Raw genomic sequence first — 16,035 nt, 5'->3', positions numbered from 1 at the left:
TTTACATAAGAGTTTTAGGATCCCCAGATTCCAATTTAAAATACTACTTATTTACTTGCTTGTTAGATTTTTCTCCATTGGAAGTTTTATTTTGGTCTGAAATTTCTAAGATTGGAGTTTTGAATCAGGATTTCTGATTTTACATCATACAGCTTAACCTTAACCTTAAGATAACCTTACAACTAACGTCTGATTACATCAAATAAGACAAGTTCTCGGCGACGATCTTGAGAGCTACTGGCTGAGAATATATTGAGTGTTGCACTTCAAAAACCAGAAATAGCTTAACCTCTACGCCCAGCATGACTTCCTCTTCGTTATCACCACTAGAGAAATCAACCATCAAGAGACAGATTTTCCATGGGACATTTGTCCACTGTAAAACTCTTACGGATTTAGAGATTTTACATGATACGTATGTGTTTGTGGATGAACATGGAGTTATTGTCAAGATTCTGAGTGGTGATGGTACTGGCGGTCCAAGAGATCTAAGGGAGGATGTAGGGGAATTGGGTTGGGATACAGATGTCGATGATGAGGGGGAGATTTTTGAGTATGTGGGTTCGTCGAAAGATGAAGATGGGAAGCATGGAGAGGAACGATTTTTCTTTCCGGGGTTTATTGGTATGTTTTTATTTTTGTTTCCTTTTTGTTGTTGTTCATTTGTACGAGGAATGACATACAAACATCTGTTATGAGGAGAGAGAAAAGAATCACGAGCCCGATTAACAAATTATCAGATACACATATCCACGCCCCTCAATATCCCAATTCCGGTCTCTTTGGCTCTTCCACTCTTTTGGACTGGCTAAATACATACACCTTCCCTCTCGAAGCCTCTCTCTCTGCTCTCCCCAAAGCCCGCGCTATCTACTCCCGTGTAATCCAACGTACACTCTCTCACGGAACAACCACCGCCGCCTATTATGCCACTATTCACGTCGAATCCACCAATCTCCTCGCCGATCTCTGTTTGCAGAAAGGCCAGAGAGCACTCGTCGGACGCTGTTGTATGGATAGCGATTCTGGCGCCAATCCAGATTACTACCGCGACGACAATCCCACTCAGAGTTTAGAGCGCACGAAAAACTGTATCTCTCATTGCGAAAATATCGATCCGGATAGGAAACTCATCACGCCTATTTTGACTCCGCGTTTTGCACCAAGTTGTACCCCGCAGTTGATGAGTTCTTTGGGGGGAATTGCACGGGAAAAGGATCTTCCGATTCAAACACATATTTCGGAGAATCGCTCCGAGATACAGTGGGTGAAGGAATTGTTTCCAGAGTGTGATAGTTATACGGATGTATATGATAAGTATTCGTGTTTGACGTCGAAAACAATACTAGCGCATGCGGTGCACATTGGAGAGGATGAAGCTGCGTTGATTAGAGAGAGAGGAAGCGGTATTGCGCACTGTCCTGTGAGTAATAGCGCATTGACTAGTGGGATGGCCAGGGTGAGATGGATGATAGATAGGGGATTGAATGTGGGACTGGGAACGGATGTTAGTGGAGGGTTTAGCGCGAGTGTTTTGGCGGCGGCAAGAGAAGCAAGTTGTGTGAGTCGGTGTGCTGCTGCTGGGACCGGGGCATCGGAAAATACAAATGGAAAAGAAAGAGATACGTTGAGTGTACCCGAAGTACTTTATTTGGCTACAAGAGGAGGTGCAAAGGTTGTGGGGATGGAGGATAAGATTGGTGGGTTTGAAGTTGGGAAGATATGGGATGCGCAGTTAATTGGGTTGGGGAAACCTCTCATGTGTCGAAAGGAGGACGACTGGGAAGGACAAGAGGAAACTCATGAAGTAGAAGTTTCGCAAACAGGACCAGTTGATATTTTTGGCTGGGAAAATTGGGATGAGAAAGTTGCAAAGTGGGTTTTCAATGGGGATGATCGGAATACGATGAAAGTTTGGGTGAATGGGAGGTTGGTCCATCAGAGGAAGAATTGATTTAATTGTAAGATACAATGAGTGGAAAGATAATTAGAGCTTAGATGGAAATGGGGAATCGGGAATCGGTGGAGAACGCAATTAGAATCACTATGATAGATATTACTGCTATGATAGATTGGAAAGATATGTTCAAGCCTGCATATTCTGTATCAACTTTTGATAATTGTATTTTGATATTGATTATTATATTATAATGAATGTCTGTATCTAACACTCAATCGTATACCCATACTAGGTACATGACACATTCCGATATATATTCCCATAGAGACGTAGAGTCTATAAATCCAAGCCTCATTGGATTTCGATTCCAAACGCCTTCCCATCCATTTATCCCTAATATATTTCCTTGTCTATATCCCCCGTCCGCCTAGACCTGTTTCTCCACACCCTTCTTATCACTCCCGCTCACACTCTTCACTGCTAACACAGAAACCACACTCCAGCTCCGCAACCCCAAGAATCAACTCACTCGCGCGCTCCGCCGCCGCCATAACCGCAAACTGGGGATTTGTCGTCACCGGCGCCAAAATACTCGCATCAACCACATGTACATTTTGCATGCCCATGACCGTCGTATTAGCATCCACGCAGCTTCCAAGTCGACAACTCGACGACCAGTGATTAACCATTCCTCGTGCATATGCCGAGGCAGTGGTGATATACGTCTCGATTTCAGCTTCCGTCGCGTTTTGCGGGATATTCATAGATGTGAGGCCGGAGTTTGGGAGGGCGGAAAAGATCGTGTGGATGAATGAGGCGATGTCCTGGGCATCGCGGGGATTGGAGTAGTAGACGTCGTCGCTGGGGCCGGGAATGAAGTTATCGTCTAGGATGACTTTGCCTGATGAGAGGAGACCCGAGGTTCCGTAGATGTTGAGGGTGATGGTGTTGTTGGTGGTGAAGTCGGAGTAGCCGGATGAATCGATGGTTCCTTGGAGACCTGCGATGGAACCGTCGGAGTGCGCGATTGTGGTCCAGAAAACGGAGGTTTCGGATGCGAATGAGTAGGGACCGCTGCGGGAATCGAGATAGAGAGCTTCATCGCCAGCGGAAGGAGAGTCGTAGGAATAAGTGTACGATTCTATGGAATCACCTTGGAGTTCGATGAAGGTATTTGGGTTGTCGAACAGACCGGCTCCAATTGCCGTGTTGTTGATCCACTCTGCACTGGTAAGATTTGGGGATAGTTTTCCTGCAGCAGAAAGTTTGGAGAGGGTTTCTGCGTCGCCGATTCCGGAGTACATGAGGAGAGAGGGACTTTGAATGGCACCGGCGGATAAAACAACTCTTCCTGTTGGTGTAGTTGAGATGATAGTTTCGACACCGTTGATTAAGGCTGTAACTCCAGTAGCGGTATCTCCATCGCGTTCAACTCTTACTACACGGACTCCGCTTTGGAGACGGAAGTTACTGCGTTGAAGGGCCGATTGCAGATATGTGGTAACGGGACCTCCTCTTTGACCGTTGTCATAATCGAAAATCGGATGGCCGAATACGTCAGTTTTGTCGTCGGCTTGAGCATTGATATCAACATCTTTGTAACCCAATCCGTCAACCAACCATTTTCTCGCAGCATCGTATCCAGTTTGAAGATAACGAATGCCATCTTGAGAAGTAAGATTAGTCGAAGGTTGAGTATCGTACAGACGTTGAATGGAAGCATCCATGTTTGTCGAACTCCACTAGATGGGGGGTTAACGTGAATACTTAGATATTGGAAGCACAAGAATTATCACTTACTTCAGCAGGGAAGTATAAATCCCAATCCGAAGCCGGAGGCTCAAAGAATAATCCAGCATTGATAGCTGAACTTCCTCCAATAGTACATCCTCCATAAGCATTTACTTCCGCTCCGCACATGAGACCTCCTGCATCTGCAAAAATGGATTTGTAAAGTCCAGGCACATCGACTCGGGAGAGATTTGTACCACTGAGCCATTCCTATTACAAATTAGAAACTTCCTCAACAATGGGAATTGTGAATGTAAAAACTAACCGGTCTTCTTGCATCTAAATCTCCACCTGTGACTCCATAAGATTGATTACCTCCTTCAAGTAACAAAGTCTTAAGACCTGCTTCTGAAAGTCGTGATGCAACTATACCATAAGAATCAACAAATGCACTTGTGTATCCTCTCAAAAACAAAAAACTTCAATACATACCAACAATTCCCCCAGGTCCAGCTCCCACAATAATAGCATCCCATTGCTCCTGAATCCAAGCATTATCCGCCTGTCCCCAAACACCACTCACCAAACCAACAACCAGAGAAACTTGATATGAGACCTTCATTCTGACTTTGATTTTTCCTTTTCGATTTACAAAAAACTCAATAAAGACACAAGACAAACAGGAAGTAACTTAGCTTGATGCTTATATATATACATATATTGACATCACACATATTTACACCAAACTATACTTACTAACCACTGCATGACTTCACACAGCACAACCAAATTTCCCTATTCACCTGGACTCTGGGCGCCAAGCCCGCCTGTTGTCGATAAAAGCCCCTAAACGATCTTTCCACAGGCATCGCATCGGGGCGCTCCTCGGCTTCTACTGAAGTGCCCCATCAGATACGAGATTTAGATGCTATAAGCTTGTAGAAGGCTGACCATGTACCTTTTAACTCTGCCTGAAACGATACACAATTACCGTATTGATGCCGTACAACTTACATAAGTAGTCCCAATCGTTACACCTTGGCGTCCTTTACCAGAAATATTGGCGCTGAATCTCGGAATAGGTTATACAAATGAAGTCATGGGCTTTTCGTATCCGTGACTTAGTGACAGCTCGGTGGCGGAGCTTGTGTAATAAGTGGAGAAGAATGAGTTGAGATTTCATTCCGAGGCTTAAATCGACTTCAAAATTCAAATCCCTATTTTTGTCTCTTTTAGAAACTAGATGGAATGCAGCATTAAGAAGCAAAAAGCCGATACCATGTTGATCGACGTCAGAACCGTATTTAGATGTTGACCAGGGCCAACAGAACCCTATACTCGGTACTGAAGATATTTTCAACAAATGAGAGTTAAGATAAATGTCGTACCTAATCATTCTCATTCTGCATGCACAAACGCATGGGTAATGCCGAGTACGAGATGGTGGATAGTATGAAATATAGTCAGAAATCTTCCGAGAAAATCCCCCTTCTAGATTCCGTCGATAGAACACAATTTCTTCGGTACCCACCAACTTTAACTTGCCTATTCATTTCCAGGTGAGACTCGTGAGAGTGAACAATATACAAAAAAGTGAAGATCATCTATTCGTCTAATCTTAAGACCTCCCAAACGCCGCCCAATGCAACCATATTTTTGCTGTACATAATCCTACATAATCCTATCGTTTATAACCCTTTACATTCACCCAATTCCCTCCATTATACAATCGATTCCTGATCCCGCTGCGAATTGGAATTTTCTAGTCGCTTCAAGATGTATTGATATAGCACCAACATACAACTACTTTGCGTACTGGTCCACACAAATCTAGGTCCTACTCCTCGAAACAATCCCGTTATTCCTTCTGTTTTGTAGATGAGTTTGAGGCCAGTCGGGACGGAAGATGTATCGAGAATTATGCTACCAGGGCGAGGTGTATGCGTGGAAGGAGATGATGTGGATATTGATCGAACTTGATGTTTTGTAGGTTTTGCAGGCTTTGTAGATTTTGTCTTCGCACGAGTGGATTGAGAGGCGTTTTTCGTAGATTCCGATGTCTGCTTAAGAGTAGACTCTGGACTGGAAATGACTTGAGTTTGAATCCTTGTCTTCACAACATCCAGAGGACATGTAATTACTCCTGCCAAACCTCCAGCTGCCGCTCCCGTCAAGAGTTCCAATGGCAATCCAATATCTCGGCTTTCTTTCCATCTTCTCGCCCAAGTTTGACCTTGCTCGTAGAATGCGAATTGTAATGCCGAAAATGGTAAATCTCTAACAATTGTTGCTCTGTATCCATAGAATAGCGCAGAGAACCCTTCTTGCTTAACTATCGTTCGGGCGGCATGCGCTGTGTTTTTGTAATTGTAACCAGAGTGGAAGAATGGGTTATTGTATCGACCTTGGAGTTGCAGGCGGGTCTTAAGGACTTCAGAAGGTACGTAGACGAAGGAGGCTGCGAAATCGGCGACAAACCCTGAATTGTTAGTTTAATGTGAATCGAACCCGAATTTCTTGAACTTACCACTGGATAGATATGCCAGCCATGGCGGAATGCCATTATCTATCAAATGCCTCTTACTGTACTCATATGTTCCGAAGAATATGATTGTGCCAGGAAAAGATCCAAGAAGAGCAGGAACCCAACCTCCATATAAACCTCTCCGTATTCCTTCTTGTCGCAGAATGGTAGAATATGAGGACGATAGCTTGGTGTACTTTGGCGGAACATGCGGATCACCTTGCTGGCGAGTCTTAACCGTATCCAAAGAATGCATGAGAAGATCTCCTGTGGTTCCACCAATACCCCCAGCAATCATGGCCTACAAACAATCAGTAATTTGCCTGTAGACCGAAAACTCCAGATCTTACATGTAAATAAGGTGGTCGCCCCTCCTCTTCGACCTCTTCCTGTGCCATGACTTTCGACCCGAGTAGTCGTTTTCCCACTCTAACATTGACGTCTTCTTCCCCTCCATCATCAACGATCCCGAATTTGGTGCGATCTTCTGCTGGCGAACCTGCTGATCCGGAGGAAAACAGGTTGACAACACGAGAGGTCAGGGACATGGCCCTTCCTCAATTTCCGAAGCTGGTCGCCTTCCTAGTCCTCAAGTATTCAAAAGAGCGAGTTTTCCGTTACAGCGTTGGTAGGCAAATACAAATCATTTAAGTTGGGTATCACAAATGTTTTTGATGCACTTCAACTTTTTTTGCCGGAACCTTCCACATACGGGTGTGCCTGATTAAGGTTAAGGCACTTTTACATGAAACGTGGGGTTGTCCCGGTGAACCCTTACATCTCTGAGCTACAAGTGTTAATACGAATCGTTAAAACATCTTCTATCTTCCCTTGATTCTGACTACCTACTACTGATTATCTCTTATCATTGACTAGCTAAGTTATTTCTAGAGATAAACATAAATCTTCATCAATGTTACCATCAACTAACCTTTCCTTCCACTCAACTTTTTCTCATCGTTTCATCCGCCTGTGGGTGTCGGTGTCTGCGGTTCGCTGGTTTTCAGTGCCCATATTACAGACATGTTGGACTCTCGAAGAAGTTGTATGGCGTCTGCAGAAAACTTTTCATGTCATTCCGCAGTCTGTGGCTTGCTTTTACCATCAGAAGTGAGGATGCTATTCTTGAATTCCAACTCTGCATTTTGGGAGCCAACCAGAAAGCTGAGCTGTCTCCTTGACGCGCGTGTTGTCGTTTGCGAGCGAAGAAATATATCTGGAGACTCTTCGTTGGATCCAGAGTAACATTTAAGCTGAGGTTGTTGATGAAGCTCATCAGCTGCAGCTGGGAGAGCTGTTGGTGCATTGAGACTTGTGCGCTCGAGTTGAGAGTCTGGGCAGTCACCATAGCGGTCTTGAGTTCACAAAGCTCCTGGAAGATCTTTATAAACTTGTCATCGACCTTATCTTCTAAAATCTCTTGCCTCGGCATGATGTTCTTCATCACAGAGTGCATATCTCGCTGTTCTGCAAAACTACTGACTTAAGCCGTAGTGGAGATACTTTGCGACAGAATTCTAATTTTCTCAATGAGATCGTTGTAGTAAGTTTGGGGAGGCCGCGTGACTGAATGGAGAATATGAAGAGCCCCGCTTTCTTTGAACCAGGACATTGAGACTGAGAAATTTTATGAACTGAGCATAGAGCATGATCATGGATTCACGCATCTGCACTGTGGGGTATAAATTTACTGTGTTCTCTATACGAGGAAGTACGTCTGCTACTTGGCACAATCCATCCATGATTATTGCAAGGGACTTCTCATGATTTACGACTCCCTATACCAAGTCGTCAAACAATGCTCAGTAGCGTTTGAGGGGCTCACACACGACTAAGACCAGCTTCATTGCACCATATACAAGTGAAACATACTCTGGTGCCTGTTGCACTAATGCATCCATGACAGTGCCATAGCAGTGTACCCTTTGAGCAAAGCTTGTGAGACATCGTCGGATCTTGGAATCTCCTCGTCGATCTTCATACTGCAGTTGTGCTGTTGTGCTGTTGACACACACTTGACTGTATCGTCAAGCGTGCTCGGTTTGAGGTCTAAAAAAGATTCTAGCTGCGAGGACTTCTTGGGAAGAGTAGCAACAAACTCGGCTACAGCCTCCTCGAAGATATTCTCGGCCCAAGCAGTGAGCCCGATTCAGTAGCTCATGCGGTGCGACCGCAAACCATTTCGGTCTTCGAAGAGTGGGAAACTGAATCCGCCTCATGCATCTCGTAACACCTTTCCAAAAAATGAATTCTGCCTGACAAACTACTTGTATCTTGAATTTAGGCTAAGCAGTTGCACAATGTCACCAACTGGTCAGATATCACAACCTGTGAACAGAAACAGTAACAAAAGCGGTACCGAAGTTGGTATACCTCGTTATATCTCGCGATCATTGACCTATATGTTCTCTGTTAACGCATAGGCATATGGACTCTGAGATAGCCCAAGCCTCGCGTCCTTCGAGTTTGAGCAAACTAGTGAAGCTCAGTAGAGGCAGTAAGAAGAAGGGTTTGACAAATATATCAGGACTGTACGGACTTGGCGGTCGCACGAACCCCGAGAACGATAAACCCGAGACAGACGAGGAAAGTAAGAAAGACGAGGACGACGACGAAGAAGACAACGAGGGCGAGGGGACCAGACGAGATAAAAACGAAGAACGGAGCAGATCCGCAGGTAGAGCCAACAAATATAGAAACCCAGGATTTGGTAGGGATTTCTCTGATCCCTCATATCCACACGCTGCAGCTAGTTTTGAGACTTTAAAGCCTGAGCAATCTGAACCGGAACTCGAGAGCGTAAAACCGTCAGCTCCACCACAGAACGTTGGCAAGACTCGGATTACGATATCTGATAATTTGAGCACTGATGACAACAGGAAGAATCGGCGTCTCTTGGCTCTGAAGCCCAAATCACCAAAGCCTGCTTCTCCATCAAATCTCGACACATCTGGTGAGGCATTACACCCTTATTATACTAGTTCGAGTGATTCTAATGAAATAGGACCAGAAGTACCAGGAGGATTCCAGGGGAAACACTTAATCGAGGATTATCAGTTGCAACTGATGCTCCTAGAGCAGCAGAATAAGAAACGGCTTATGATGGCCAGGCAGGAACAAGAGGGCGAAGTTTTTGGCGCCAGCGAAAATCGCGGTCCGATAGAGTATGGCTTTAATATACTTCAAGCCAATGGCTACAACTCCCTCAATCCTAGTGATCAGATGAAGAGAGGTCCAACCTACATGAATCATTTCGGTATACCATCATCGCCTCTTCCAGAAGGGCCATCTGCCGGCTCGTATAGAGGTGATACGAACTTTAACTTACGTGGCGGTTCATCTGATCCGACCGTGGACTCTCCATACTTAACCAATATGAACTCACCTAATATGGATATCTTCAAGATGCGTGCTCCAAGTCCTCATCCTGGAGCTGCCGCCAACCAAATGGTATCACAACAAATGGCCCTGATCCAGCAACAAGTGGCCATGGCACGCCAGCAACAAATGGCACAGCAAAACCTACAGCAAATGGCTTTGAACCCTCAAATAGATTCCGTTGTCCATCTGTTCTCAGCCTTGGGGATCGATGCTATCGCTCACAGTATACCATGAACGTCCGCTCCTGGTCATTTGACGATGCCTTCAACCGTGTCAGCACTTGGTTTACATTAGAAATAAAAGGAAGTGAAAAGACAGAATATGCTATCAGAGATTTAAATATCAGACCGATTGCATACGCCAGTGACGAGGATAGAAAAATACTTCAAAGTCGCGGAGAAATGTTTTGGAAGTGTAGAGAGAGGCACTTTGTGTCATATCAGGAGCATGGTCGTGACAATTTACACGGTGCTAGTGAAGAGAGGTATATGATCGACATGAAGACATTTCGCGAGCTCCATCCAGAAGATGAGAGGGAAAAGAAGGCGCTCCACCCAGAAGATGGGAAGAACAAGGCCTCCGATACTTTGGATGAAGACGCCATGGCGCAAGACAGTCCCCCATATCCGAGTTTCGTGTACTTACCTCCTTCGAAGATCATTGGCTACAACGTGCGGCGCAAAAAATGGGTTGAGCTCCATGCCGATTGATTATCCGAGGTGGTCTGGGACAAGAAGGCGTTCAAAAAGCTGGTGCTTGCGCAGAAGACGAAAGACTTGATTGAAGCTTTGATTGTCAATCAAATTGCAGCCGAGAAATCGACGGATCTGATCAGTGGAAAGGGCAATGGGCTCATTATTCTACTACACGGAGGGCCAGGTACTGGCAAGACTCTAACTACAGAGGGCGTTGCCGAAATTGCAGAGAAGCCTCTATATAAGATCACTTATAGAGACATTAAATCAAAGCCTGAGGAAGTTGAACAGTTCCTCAATTCAGTGCTACACTTGGGCAAAGCCTGGAGTTGCTTCGTTCTGCTAGACGAAGCCGATGTCTTTCTTGAGGAAAGAAGTATGAGCGACATTAAACGAAATGCACTTGTTTCTACTTTCCTCCGCGTTCTAGAATATCACGACGGTATTATCATCCTCCCCAGCAACCGTGTTGGCGCTTTCGACGAAGCGTTCAAGTCGCGCATTCAACTCGCCTTGCACTATCCATCACTGACAAGAGACAAGCGCTACGAGATCTGGGCAATGTTCATAACACGGCTCCGAGAGCTTGGAGAGACGCAAGTCGACTTTTCAAACCTGGAAGACCATCGGTGGGACTTGGCGGACTATAAGCTCAATGGACGACAGATTCGAAATGCGATTCAGATATCGCGGCAGTATGTGTCTTGGAAGAACGCGAAGGAGAAGATGACGTTGAATTTTGAGATCTTGAAAGAGATTATCGAGATTTCGGGAGAATTTGATACCTATATTAACAAATTGAATAATGGGATGTCTCCGTATTAATTAGCTGAGGAGGATGGGCTGAGACTTGCAGAAGCCAGAGAGTGAGAATATATATCTACGCTCAGTTATATTGAGTTGAAAGTTGAGATTTATGAGTAGCCTGTCTAATTTTTTGAATACTGGAATTACACAGCTTAGCAAAAGTCGTTGTTCTAGTGTTAGTATTGACTTGGTTGACAAGTGGAAAGCACTTAAGTCCATTATGGTTGTAATCGTTCTTGATCATTATTAACTATGGGAGGCTAGTACTTATATAAGGAAGCGCTATCGCCTCGCTAGCTAATACAATGGCCCTCTGTGATCACACGATCGATATCTCGACACCTAGGAAACCCTTCTGTAACTGCATTCCCTTTCTACATTATCCCCTGAGGAGGAATGGTTTTCGAATCCCCACTGTTGCTGGGGGAGCTCTGTAGACATGACGGCCATTCTCCCAAACCAACGTATCTGCAAGATAAAGTGTTCCACCCCAAGCCTGATTCAATTCCCCAAACAAATCTTTGTAGTTTTGAATAATCTTCTCATTAGAAATATTCGAAATCGGAGAATTATTTATTGGACGTCTGTTAAAGGGAGTGAGAAGTTCTTTGTAACTTTCGAAATATAGTATTCTTATAATCATTTTGCATGACCAAGTTCGTGCACTACCGAGCGATCGCAACAGATCAAACTGGAATGTGCCATTCAATTTCTCTTCCAGAATAAGATGAAGTTGGAAAGGCGGTATAATTACAGTTATAGATTGCAAAAGTCCATCTCGAGCCATTTCGTTCATCGTTAAGATTGATGTAGACATGTTGGATAGACTAATTTGAAAGTTGCGATCAAACTCTACAGGAATTTCGATGTTCCTAATAAGTCTACTAGAGATCCAACTCATAGATCTGAGTGAACGATGTGCATGATCGGTGCACCCAAGTCCAAAGACAGCACGATTCCATAGAAGTTCCTTAACTTCTCGATAAATTTTCGGATGAACTTGCAACAACGATGATTTGAAAATTCTTCCTGCCAACTTGTTGTTTTCACAAGGCTCAGGTAGTTCATGGCAATATTTTGAACTATGGCAACTCCAAGTCATTGCGTCAAACTTAGATGGAATAATGTGATCATAGATCATGAGGCGGATTTCGGGAGGTACACCCGTTAAAGAGGCTAGTTTATACTGTGGTTTCGACCACAAAGTTTTCGAGGGTAGATCGGCAGTGCTTTGCCTACGAATAATTTGAGATTTACTACTGTTGTGAATCGGTAATAAAGAATTCGAGGGTCGACCGGTAGTGCTATTTCTGCGGGCGATTCGAGGTCTCTCTTGAAGTAACTTCACTTTCGCAATCATCAACTCCAACTTCTTACGCCTCTTTTCAGAATTAAATTTGAATTCGAATTTCCCCACGGTCAACTGTGAGCGAGAATTGAGAGCAACCATGTACAATGCTGCTGCAACTAAAGCACAGCTCATAAATGCAATTGGCACCAATAGAGGATGGAAAGCTCTTGTTTTCTCCATGATAGAAGAACTAAGATTTGATCGAGATGTTATATGAGGATGTAGCTAGAAGAATGAAGTATGATGGAATGAATCAAAATCTATTAGGTTGTTTGAAGTCTGAAGGGAGTATTCAGATGTTGTGAAAGATTGATATAAATTCAATTATGGAATAGAAAGGAATTAAAGTATTATGAAGATTAAAATCGTATCAGAATGACAAGTAGAAATGGATAAAGAAAGAGGGAAGGAAGAAGGAATAGAAGAGAATAAGAAGATTTTTGAAAAGACTAAATAGTGTGTGGGAAAGTTTAAAGAAGAGAAGATGAAGATTCCCCATGAACGTCATATTGACTACTAGGTAAGCTTAAATATCTAGCTCCCGTTTTTAGCGTAGATAAGCGAGAATACGTCTTGATTTCGAGAGACCATCCAAGATAGAAGTGGGAATTTGAAGAAAATAAGGAAATTTAGGAAATCGTTCGAGCTAACTAGATACCACCATAGAAGTTAGCTTCTTGGATTCTGAGCAGACGCAAGTGTCTAGCTGCATGCGACCAAGGAAAACCTGGTATCAGATTGTGCTGTATCATCACGTGATCATCACTATTTGACCATCCACCTCCAAAACCATCCATTTGTGCTCCACCAACCTATCAACTCTAGCTCCATAATCGCTATTTCCCTATGAAATCATGAAGCTCCCCCTGAGTTCCATTTTCCGGTCCCCATTGATCCGTTTCCAAGCCATTTCACGTGCATCTCGTCCAACAACCTTTGGACAATCAAATTCTCCCCACCAAATCCGCGCTTTCCTAGTCTCCACACCAAGAGCCCTCCAAACAAAAAACCTTACCTCGAGACAAAAAGCCACTGAAGAAGACAAATCCCAATCAGATGCGGCCCCACAGAGTACAGTTTCAGAAGAGATTGGCGATTTTGCAAAAAAGCATATCGAAGATGTCCCCCAGCAATCTACATCCTCTGTTACAGCAGTGCAGAAATCACTTGAACCTCTTTTGAGAGAAAATGGTGGGAAATGGGTTTTGGCAAATGATAGAATGTCTATGGAGAGGGCCATTACATTCAAGGGATTTAAAGATGCCTGGGTTAGTTTTTCTACTATTTTTTCTGAGGGCCGGAAAGCATTTACTCGGATATATACTTGGGGTTCAAAATGAGCATTTATGGTTGGAATGACCAGAGTTTCTGTGGAATGTGCCTTCCTCGAAGACAACAAGATGATCAGTAATCATCTTATGTCTCTCTTCCGTACCATTTTCCCTTGGAGATCTACGAAATTTCTACCACTTCCAAACCCATCTGCGTCCTATCCCAAATCCAAGCCAAAAAAGCCCACTTTACTAACCCCATACACACTCTCCAGAACTTTATGAACGCCATCGCAGCAAAATGCAAACAAGAGAGGCATCACCCAGAATGGGTCAACGTAGGTCTCTTGACTTCCTCCTACATTCCTCTCTCTTATTTCCAACCATCTAACACTCCCCAGATCTACAACAAGGTATTCATCCGCTGGACCACGCATGATCTTCCCGGTCTAACAGCCACCGATATCCTAATGGCCACGTTTTGCGACGAACAAGCTATCATACACAAAGAAGTATACAATGTCTCAAAAAAGGAACACCTCTCAGAAAATACCCAGCATGAAAAATTTCTCAGTCAAGCTCATCAGATTGCTAATAAGCTATCGTCGAAATGATAAAGATTAATTTAACATTTCTATATTATGAGAAGGAGAATCCATAGTCACATCAGGAATAAAATAGATGACAACATATAAGAACAGAAGACTCATTGAAACAGTGATTCAGGGGTCCAGGCCGGGCATGGAAAGACATCATGATGATGAGAGTTATTGGAAGATGGAGAAGGAGAAGAGAGAAAGCTAATAAGACCAAGGTGAGACTAGAAGATCTTGATAATGGAAAATCATGAGGATATGACGCACATGCATTGTGAAAATTCAGGAAATTGTAGTACGCGAAAGAGCAATAACTGCATGAATTACATATATCTATTAAGAACACATCCCACATTATATTAACTCAAAACACGCCTTAGACTTCTCCCATAACGCCCGAAACCCTCAGCTGGAACCAGATCTCCCTCTGCAAATTAGACATTATCAGAACACAGTCATCGCTGAGATTTCTTCTCTCGAGATTCCTTCTCCCTTCTAGCTGCAATTTCATAGAAAAGACTTCCATCATAAATTCTCCTGATGTCATCTTTCTTCATCTTTCCATCTTTAGACGATAACAAATGCCACGTTGCGCTCCCTAACATTCATTAGTACCAATCCCTTACTTTAAACTCCCAAAGGTCCCCCTGAACAGAATAAGGAAAAAGACCAAACATACATTCCAAAAGCGCAGCTGCCCAGCCTATCACATCCAAAACATTTCTCTGACTCTTGACGTACGCAAAAATCTCTCCCTTAGTAATATCCTGCTTATCACGGCCCGCATATTTACTGAAGAGATCTTCAAAATGCTGAGGGATAAAACGTCCTTCGTGATCAAAAGTTCCGGAATCACTGCCGTGTTTACCTTTGTGGATTCTCTCTGTGTGGATTCTGAGCTTGAAATCTGGAATCCATTGTCCAGGAGGGAGAGTCGGATATGAGAAAATGCTATTAATGAGCATGGCTGAGCCGACTGCGAGCAAGGGGCTCCAGCCGAGACGACGAAAACCGTTGTAGGTATCGCGGGGAGAGATAATACCGTCTGAATCGGGGTCGAAGAAAGCGACGTGTTGTTGGAGAACCTGGGTTGAGGTTAGAGGAAGAAATAAAGAGGGGATGTGCATAGTGTCCAATAGCCTGGACTGGCAGTCTAGATGCAAGCAAGCAATACTTCAAAGCAGTTCAATACTTTGAGTGAAGTCAAAACTTCAAATTAATCAAGTGTTCTGACTTAATTGAGACATTGAAGGCATCTAAACATCAGGCAACAGTCCAGACGATTGAAACCCCTAGCACGAGAGAAAACGGACAGTCAAATGCTTATTACGCTCCGCATAATTATCCTTAGTCGTCCCATGTGGTGATTCATAAGATGCTGCTATAGTTGCTCTTGCAACTCCTATATCATTCCCTCGTATTAGTAAAACTCCCTCATTCACACAAAATCAGAATACACAAACCTGCTTGAGGCAACCTCTCACTTCTGTGCTTCCCAATTGGAAACCCTCCCTCGCAAGTGTCGTCCTGCCAAAATGGCAGTCTCTCCTCTGTAACGGGACATTCTTCGATCGCCATCTGGAAATCGGGCCCTGGAGTCTCGTGCACATCAGGTCTGTGCCAGATTGGAAATCTCTCATCTGTAGTAGGAGGTTTTTTGAATGGCATCTCAGAACTTGGTCCCGAATTCTTACGGTCGTCTTCGAATGAACTTGAGTCGGTTCTTGTTGGTGCCATGATGTTCAAGTTGTTAATAGTTTCTCTGTAATTGTTTGTAGA

At 43.9% G+C, this 16,035-nt stretch overlaps 8 protein-coding genes across 8 annotated transcripts; 3 read left to right on the top strand and 5 right to left on the bottom strand.

The window, feature by feature from the left end:
- Positions 1-302: 302 nt before the first annotated feature.
- On the top strand, positions 303-1,954 carry Bfra_001097 (putative guanine deaminase protein; the record flags this gene model as incomplete). Its single annotated transcript, XM_037331536.1, has 2 exons — positions 303-624; positions 741-1,954. 2 exons carry the CDS (start codon positions 303-305, stop codon positions 1,952-1,954), a joined length of 1,536 nt encoding a protein of 511 aa, XP_037197869.1.
- Positions 1,955-2,355: 401 nt separating this feature from the next.
- Bfra_001096 (putative cellobiose dehydrogenase protein) lies at positions 2,356-4,253 on the bottom strand (the record flags this gene model as incomplete). The annotated part of the gene is made up of 4 exons (XM_037331535.1): positions 2,356-3,642; positions 3,701-3,901; positions 3,957-4,057; positions 4,124-4,253. 4 exons carry the CDS (start codon positions 4,251-4,253, stop codon positions 2,356-2,358), a joined length of 1,719 nt encoding a protein of 572 aa, XP_037197868.1.
- Positions 4,254-5,352: 1,099 nt separating this feature from the next.
- On the bottom strand, positions 5,353-6,703 carry Bfra_001095 (putative solute carrier family 25 member 38 protein; the record flags this gene model as incomplete). Its single annotated transcript, XM_037331534.1, has 3 exons — positions 5,353-6,110; positions 6,159-6,456; positions 6,506-6,703. 3 exons carry the CDS (start codon positions 6,701-6,703, stop codon positions 5,353-5,355), a joined length of 1,254 nt encoding a protein of 417 aa, XP_037197867.1.
- Positions 6,704-7,170: 467 nt separating this feature from the next.
- Bfra_001094 (uncharacterized protein) lies at positions 7,171-7,587 on the bottom strand (the record flags this gene model as incomplete). The annotated part of the gene is made up of 1 exon (XM_037331533.1): positions 7,171-7,587. The coding sequence occupies one exon, from the start codon at positions 7,585-7,587 to the stop codon at positions 7,171-7,173; it is 417 nt and encodes a 138-aa protein (XP_037197866.1).
- Positions 7,588-8,582: 995 nt separating this feature from the next.
- Positions 8,583-11,056, top strand: Bfra_001093ia (putative aaa family atpase protein; the record flags this gene model as incomplete). Its single annotated transcript, XM_037331532.1, has 3 exons — positions 8,583-9,716; positions 9,761-10,207; positions 10,256-11,056. 3 exons carry the CDS (start codon positions 8,583-8,585, stop codon positions 11,054-11,056), a joined length of 2,382 nt encoding a protein of 793 aa, XP_037197865.1.
- Positions 11,057-11,417: 361 nt separating this feature from the next.
- On the bottom strand, positions 11,418-12,569 carry Bfra_001092 (uncharacterized protein; the record flags this gene model as incomplete). Its single annotated transcript, XM_037331531.1, has 1 exon — positions 11,418-12,569. The coding sequence occupies one exon, from the start codon at positions 12,567-12,569 to the stop codon at positions 11,418-11,420; it is 1,152 nt and encodes a 383-aa protein (XP_037197864.1).
- Positions 12,570-13,243: 674 nt separating this feature from the next.
- Positions 13,244-14,274, top strand: Bfra_001091 (putative pterin-4-alpha-carbinolamine dehydratase family protein; the record flags this gene model as incomplete). The annotated part of the gene is made up of 3 exons (XM_037331530.1): positions 13,244-13,657; positions 13,936-13,998; positions 14,062-14,274. The coding sequence occupies 3 exons, from the start codon at positions 13,244-13,246 to the stop codon at positions 14,272-14,274; spliced, it is 690 nt and encodes a 229-aa protein (XP_037197863.1).
- Positions 14,275-14,711: 437 nt separating this feature from the next.
- Bfra_001090 (putative caleosin domain-containing protein) lies at positions 14,712-15,993 on the bottom strand (the record flags this gene model as incomplete). Its single annotated transcript, XM_037331529.1, has 4 exons — positions 14,712-14,854; positions 14,936-15,341; positions 15,570-15,658; positions 15,720-15,993. The coding sequence occupies 4 exons, from the start codon at positions 15,991-15,993 to the stop codon at positions 14,712-14,714; spliced, it is 912 nt and encodes a 303-aa protein (XP_037197862.1).
- Positions 15,994-16,035: the final 42 nt, after the last annotated feature.

This window comes from Botrytis fragariae (genome assembly GCF_013461495.1).
Source record: "Botrytis fragariae strain BVB16 chromosome Unknown tig00000001, whole genome shotgun sequence".
Lineage (NCBI taxonomy): Eukaryota > Fungi > Ascomycota > Leotiomycetes > Helotiales > Sclerotiniaceae > Botrytis > Botrytis fragariae.
Note: the sequence above shows the minus strand (reverse complement) of the source record. Positions and strands in the feature narration are given on the sequence as shown.